This window comes from Marmota monax, unplaced genomic scaffold (assembly GCF_021218885.2).
Source record: "Marmota monax isolate L192 unplaced genomic scaffold, Marmota_monax_Labrador192_F-V1.1 WCK01_AAM20220418_F8-fsc00021, whole genome shotgun sequence".
Lineage (NCBI taxonomy): Eukaryota > Metazoa > Chordata > Mammalia > Rodentia > Sciuridae > Marmota > Marmota monax.
The window spans coordinates 23,083,196-23,090,974 of NW_026695228.1; the positions used below are offsets into that span (position 1 = coordinate 23,083,196).

At 40.2% G+C, this 7,779-nt stretch overlaps 1 protein-coding gene across 1 annotated transcript; it reads right to left on the minus strand.

The window, feature by feature from the left end:
• Window positions 1-966, minus strand: LOC124087656 (olfactory receptor 7C2-like). The gene has a single exon (XM_046436638.2). It carries the CDS (start codon window positions 961-963, stop codon window positions 1-3), a length of 963 nt encoding a protein of 320 aa, XP_046292594.1. The 5' UTR covers window positions 964-966.
• Between the last annotated feature and the right edge of the window lie 6,813 nt (window positions 967-7,779).

A 7,779-nucleotide genomic window follows, 5' to 3' on the forward strand; every position in this document is an offset into this window, starting at 1 on the left:
TCAGGAGAGACGGGCATCAAACCTTTCACTGAGAAGCACCATCTTGGTGAGGATTTTCCCCAGGGCCCTCTTGATGTCCCTGTTCCTCAGACTGTAGATGAAAGGGTTCAGCATGGGGGTGACCATGGTGTACATCAATGAGGCCATCAGATTCATCGTAGAAGACTGTGTGGCTACAGAACTGAGGTAGACCCCAAGGCTACTGCCATAGAACAAGGAGACCACCAGGAGGTGAGACCCACAGGTGGAGAAGGCTTTGTACTTGCCTCTGTCTGATGAGATCCTCAGGATGGAGGAGAAAATCTGAGAGTAGGAGAAGAGGATGATGGTGAGAGGGAAGAAACCCAGGACGATGGCCACAGTGTACACCACTATGTTGTTGATGAGTGTGTTAGAGCAGGCGAGCTTTAGGATTTCAGGAAGATCACAGAAATAGTGAGGGATTTCCATGTTGGTACAAAAGGACAGCCTCAAGATTGTCAAGGTATCTGGGAGGGAGCCTAGGACACTGACCAACCAGGACTCCAGAGCCATGAGCAAACAGAGCCGTGGGCTCATGATGGCCACATAGTGCAGGGGGTGACAGATAGCCACAAAACGGTCATAGGCCATCACTGTCAGGAGCAAATTGTCCTGGCATCCAAACAAAAGAAAAAAATATACCTGTGAGACGCAGCCTGCAAATGTGATCCCTTTGCTGTGAGTGTGAATGTTCCTGAGGGCCTTGGGGATGGTGGTGGAGGTGAAGCCAATGTCAGCCAGGGATAGGTTGGAGAGGAAGAAGTACATGGGCGTGTGCAGGTGGGAGTCTGAGATGACAGCCAGGATGATGAGCAGGTTTCCTGTGACTGTGACGAGGTATCCGGACAGAAACAGGCCAAGGAGGAGGGACTGCAGGTCCGGGTCACCTGTGAATCCCAGGAGGACGAAGTTTCCAGTTCCTGTTTGGTTTTCTCTTTCCATGGTGCTGGTGTGTTTGCTCTGAGGAGGGAGAGAAGGAACTCCAAATTCACTCCAGCTAGGGAGGCTGAGGCAGGAAGACTGCAAGTTGAAAGCCAGGCTCAGTATCTTAGTGAGATCCTATCTTAAAATAAAAAATAAAAAGAGGGCCTGGGCATGTAGCTCAGTGCTTAAGTGCCCCTGGATTCTATCCCTGGTACCCTCCCCCCCTCCCCCCGTTCTCTCTCCTCCAAATAAGAATTTCAAATAGAGATTCCCCAGGATGCCCCAATGTCTTTTATTGAAATTCTGTGAAATCAATAATTTATTTATTTTATCTTATCATTTGGCCTCTTGGCTGGCAAGTTTCAGATACCATTTGTACACACCCAAGAAACAAATCAAGACATGGTTCTATGTCAGTGCCTCTCAAATGGTGTTCCCAGGAGTACCACCTGGGCAACACCTGGAATCTACCTGAAATGTGCATTCTGATGCACTCCTCACCTGACCACCTGAACCTCCTGCTGTAGGTGTGAAGCTGCCCTCTGTGTCTTGAGAAGCCCTGTCAGGATTCGGAGGCTCACTCTTGCTTAGGAACCAGGGCTCTGGACCTTGTCTGCATCCCCACCCAATCCTCGTTCCCCAGGTGCTCTGCTGCGTTCTGCTTCATGCTCATGGGAATGAGCATCTCCTAGTTCCAGGCAGATTGCTCTGCCATGTAAAAGCTCTCTCGGTTACTATGCTTCTTTTCTGTGATTTCCTCATGTCCTATCCTGTGGACGTGTGGTCTTTTTGCTAGAAATATCAACATCTTCTGTTATTATTATTGTTATTCTTAATTCTATTTCGTTTTAATTTCCACTTTAACCATATAGATTGAAGAATCATGGAATTTCTAGGTATAGAAATCCTAGAGTTTCTAAATGTAGGCATGAGTCTTATGCACAGTTTTAAAAACATCACATGAAAATATTCCATTATGGGAAAATGGATCTTCAAATCTTGCCCATTCTGGACATATGGTTTTCTGGTTCTCTTTATGACGTGAGATTGTTAATGTTAATTTTAAGTTTATACTTTCTTCTCTTACGGTAATCTGCAAATGATTTCTGTTATTTTTTAAAAATTCATGTATTTCCTCTGTCACATGCATATAAATGATTGACTTAAACTGACCATTCATCAGGCTGCCGGTTTCATATTGTAAAAAATTTTCCATCTGCATGATGTACTTAAAAGTCCAATAGAGAAAGTCACCTAGCATTATTTTTATCAGAATTCCATTTCTAGTTTCAGTTTACTCTTGTAGATTGTTAGAATCAGCATTATTGGAAGTAAAATACTGTTAGAATTTTATCAGAGATTCCTTAAAATTTTAAAATAATTTGGAAAAAAAATGACATCATAGCAACATTCAGATTCTCACATCAGTAACAAGAACTTGCCTCCATGTATTTCAAACATTTCTTAGGCAAATATTTCTGTTTTTAAAAGGAAATGTAGATCAGGGGCTGGGGATATTCCTCCTCGCATACAAAAGGCTCTGGGTTCAATTGTCAGCACCAGCAAAAAAAAAATGTAGATCATATTCATTTCTTGTTGATAATATTGAGTGTATTTAAGATTTAATGCTGTTAAGAATGATGATCCCCAATATCATATCCACTATTGTGATTATTATCAGAAAGTGTTTTTTTTGAATTGATGAAGTGTCATGTAATTTTTCTGTACTTTCTTTTTATTTTGTCAAAATTTTTGTAAAAATGTACTTTGACTAAATAATATCAATTTATAACACCTATCTTTTTTAATATTTATTTTTTTAATTGTAGGTGAATACAATATCTTTATTTCTTTTTTATATCGTGCTGATGTTCAAGTGCCTCATGTGTGTTAGGCGAGCACTGTATCACTGAGCCACAACCCCACCCCAATAAAAACTATCCTTTTTATTTGGTTTCATTTTATTGCTTTGAAATTCCAGATCCTTGTTAAGATTTTGTGTAAGATATGGAATTTTTTGGTTTTGTCACATAATGTGATGCTCAACTAATATTAAATGGTATGATATTAACTATGTAATTTTATCCTGTTAGTGTGCATTACTTATCCCTGCATACTTTTGAGGAACTGTTTAAATTTTCATATGAGTGTAATTACTTATTAGTCATTTGAGAAATATAATGTTGACTGCAGTATCCATGTTTCCAAATGAATTTCAAGCCTTCAATGTGGAGTAAGAGACCAAAGCAGCTACGTAAAGAAACACAACATAGTAATAAACATCTACATGGGCATGAGTAATATCTAACATTAGAGGAACATTCTTAATTAAGAATTATTTGTACAAGCAAAAAAAACTTCACTAATCAGAACTTTATATTGAAAACATCTGAAGGAAAAAATGCTCAAGTTTAAAAAACTGCAAAAATATTCTATTTGGTTAGTCAAAGTTAATGTATTTTAATACTAGAGTCTCAGTTATAAATTAAGATTCATGTCTGCTTGTCAAAAGGTAGAAAGAGTCCTAGATTCATCAAAGGAAATGTAAAAAGGGTATTAAATGTTTGAAAAGATTTTCATTCTTACCATTAATTTATAAAAGTGTAATAAAAATAAGATTCCATTTTCGTGGAATGAATTGAGAAGGTCTTTTTCAAAAATAGTAACCATGCCAAATTCTGTGATGGGGAAAGGAAATAACATTTCAGGTGCTGATATGAGAGCATATTTGGTCCTCTTTTCTGGGCTGGAAAAATTAAATCAGCAAAGAGCCCTTTTATAAATTCTACAAGAGTCACCAGCATATGACCAGGGATCTCCTGGAGTAGTGATGTCATTGTTACTTTTGGATTTGCTTCTTAGTATATCATATAAAAACTGCAAATGAATACATATGTCATCCATCCTTAAGAAATAGCAACTTTAAAACTTAAAATTGTTGGAAATAAAAATACCACTAGGCAAAACTAAAGCAGCAAGGAGCATAAAATGAAGGTAAAAGCAGAGCTAGAGAACTAAAAAGGAGAAAGATCCTAGAATAAAAAACAAATTCCAGAACTAATTCTATAGCATCCATAACTAGAAAAAGTCAGACATGAAATGAAATGGATTAAAGGAGACAAGAGGAGGAAGGAGCAGGTGTGATATGGAGCAGTAAATTCCATGCATGTGTGATTTGTAAAATGACTTCAATATTATGTAAAACTACAATGTTCTAATAAACCCTTCAAAAGACTAAAAGTCAATTGAAATGTCTAGAATTTGGAATGAGGAAAATGAACACAGAGGTAAGGAAATGCTTGATCTTACAGGATAATATTTCTTACAACTCTTAAGTTGCAGTTTTTAATTCACAGTAAGTGCGTGGGGCTAGGGAAGAATCCATGTATGGAGATTAGATGGCGGGGAGTGATGACAGAGGAAGGGATCTGGAGGTAGGAAGGAGAGTAGAATGAGTTGGCCATAATTGTCCTATGAGTATATTTGATTACACCAGCTGTGTGATTCTCTATCTGTATAACCAGGAGAGTCAGCAGTTGTACTCCATTCCTGTATGATGTATCAAAATGCATTCTACTGTCATGTATAACTAATTTGAAGAAAGAAAAAATGAATAAAATGAATGAAAAAATATGTAGCTATCCGAGAATAGAACTTATTTCTGGGAATTGTCCAAAGTTGATGGAGAAAAGTACATCAGAAACCAAAAGGAAAAAAGACAATAAATTACAAAACTTACCACCAAAAACGCTCTGGCAGGGACTTGAGGTGGGAGCAGAAACAGAATTCTCTTTTATGTGAAGAAGAAAACTAAGTTTCTCATCACTAATCATTTGTCAGCAGCCTGGAAGTGCAAACCAATGCAATAGAGGGAGAAAAAGTCACCAGAGACCTGAACATAGAAAAGGCAAGGTGTCCACTGGGGAATGATCTTGGCCAAATTCTATTGTTATATCGTGTGCATGTATGAATATGAACCAACAAATCCCACCTATGTACAACCAAAATGCATCAGTAAGAAACAGGGAAGAGGCAAGGTGTGGTTTATGAAGGATGAAGTGGCTGCAGATGACAGATTGGTGGCTTCAGACCTATTGTACCTGGGTGTGATTTTACTAAGCCTGTTCACACAAACCCAATATGTAAAGAGGCCATTCCAGGTGGCAACGGGGAAAATGGCACATTGAGATCTTTGGCAAACATTGCTTCTCCCTCTCTAGTTGTGAATTTCCAATTTCAGCTGTAACAGAGAAGTCTCAGTATTCTCTGTAACTTTTATACTCATCTAACTTATTTGAAAATCAGGTGATAGAAGGAGGAAAAATTTGCATTTCTACATGCAGCAAATTTATTAGAAAATAGATCTCCAACATTCAAAATATTAATGAAATTTACAACTCCTAGAATGGGGATCAGAATCTTACAAACACACAAGATGAGAGTTTTATTTTGTATAGTTACTTAAGGACCTGCCTGTGTTCAGCACCTGTGTTATGTTTTATGTACCTTGATTCATTATGTCATCATTGCTGTTTTTATATAAGTACAAAAAGTGTTATAATAATGCAATGATAATGATAAATAGGAGTAGACCCTCGCTACCTGTTAGAGAGTATTAACATTTTCTCATGCCTGATTTACTTTAACTTCACCCCAATATGATTCCTATGAAGTGAATACTTTGTGATCCTTATTTTATAAATATGGAAACTGAGACCAAAAAAAATCTTCAGTAATGTGATGCCAGGGATGTATGGCTGGACTTGTGATAACTACACAAGTTCAAGAAGAAGGTACTTTGAGGGAATGAAATAGTAGTTTTATACATTAAAAACAAAGAAGCTTCTCTGATGGAGAAGAGAGTACCCTAAGGTGGCTGCAGAAAAATGGTAAAGATAGCTGTGCAGGAAACGCTTGAGAGAAGGTCAATTCCATCAGGAAGGTGAGAGATGATCAGATCTGGGTTCCAGAAAAGAGAAGGAAGATGAGAAGAGGGGGATTGGAAGAGAAGTCGTGAGAGACAGGAGCTGACTGCACAGATGGGTCTAAGTGAGGGCCCTCCTCACTGCAGTGTCCCCATTTGGGCCACCAAGGCTCATCCTGTGAGACTGTGCTGCCTCCTACCTGCTCCCACATCAGCAGCCCTGGGGTGAGCTCCTGCTCCTCCTTCTCTGGGTGATGAGGGTCAGCTCAGCCCTGATAAAGGATAGGAGGAGGCGTCAGGTGTGGTGCTCTTCAAGGTCCAGGTGAAGCCTCTCATTCCTGGCAGTGCTGAGCTATGGGTGAGAGGATCAAGGGGCATATTTACTATTTCCAGGGCCTGGGAGGTTGAATTCTCATGAATGCTCATTAAATTAATTGTTGCATTGTTGTCTATTCTCAGAGCAATTGAGTTTCCATTTGTGAGAAAATAACAAACAGAAAGGCAATTGTGCTTGTAGCCAGTTTGCATCATCTTTTTTTTTTCTTTTTCCAAATATGTACACTCCTTCCCCTGGGGCACTGGCTCATGGTGTGCTTTCTCCCTGGACTTGATCTCAACTGATCCTTGGCTTTGCCCATGAGCTTTTCCTCAGTAAGTGATACAGAGTCTCTTTGTCTACACAGACAAGTGCAGACACTGTTTCCAAGCCCATGTGAGTCCTGAGCCCATGTGAGTCCTGAGCATCTTCACTGGGGGCTGTGGACAGGACCACCCTTCCCCCCACATGTGTTCCACTGATGTCCTGGCATTTGTCCTCACTATTGAAGGTGCAGTGTAGACAGAGCATCAGGTGTGTAGTTACAGAGGGTGTGGTGAGAGGTGGGCTGACTGTACAGGCAGGAGTCTGCACAGGTTCTAGGCTTTCCAGGTTCAGAGCAAGCTGAATACAAGGCCTGAATATTCCAGTCCGGAGAGAAAGGACCAGCTTCACAATTCACAAAGCACTGATTTTTATGCTCCTAAATCAAGGATAATATGATTTCAGAAAATAGCAGTCGGACCCAGAACATTTCTTTTGGTGTTGATGGAGTAGCCAACAGGGTTGGAAGAGAAGGCCTCCCAGGTGTCAGGACTCACCTGATCCATGCCATATTCCTGGATTCACTCCCCATCCTTCCCCCTCAGGAATGACACCCTTCTGTGCTCACAATGGCACAAGGTCATCAGGCCTATAAAAGTGTATTATAGGAAAGAGCTCATGAAATAAAATTTCGGATCCCTTGGAAATAAAAAGGGAGGATACTCAGAGTGCAACATGTCCTCGGATCCTTGGATGTAGAAGAGAGGCAGAAAAGTCAGTGCCTGAGTGATGCGATGTGTGGGGTTTCACTCAGCCATTGTTGAATTCGAATGGGGATGCAGAGCCCAGGTGCCCAGGCATGTGGGCAGCCTCTAGAAGTTGGAAAATATAAGGAAAGGGATTCGTCCTCCGATCCTCTGAAGGCTAACAGAACTGCAGAAACCTTCATTTTATCCCATGAGTCCAGTTTGCACTCTGACCTCCTGGACTGTAGGGTCATCCATTGGTGTTCAGTTTAATCTCTGAAGTTTGCTGGAATTGGTTCCATCCGCAATAGGAGGGGAGGACACACACAGTAACCCTGACCTTGATGTTTCAGGCTGGGTCTGTCCCCACTCCAAGCCAACTCTTTTCTTAAGAAGCTGAGCATACATATTGAAAACAACTTGGCCATGTTTTTCCCTCACAAAGAATAACTGGGAAAGATAATTTTAAAAAAGAGGAGTAAATAGAGAACACTTGTCCTTCTCTATATGAAAATCTGAATGAAAGCTCTACTTGCTCAGGCGGTGTGGACTTGGTTTAAATCTGAATAGAAATATCAATGCAG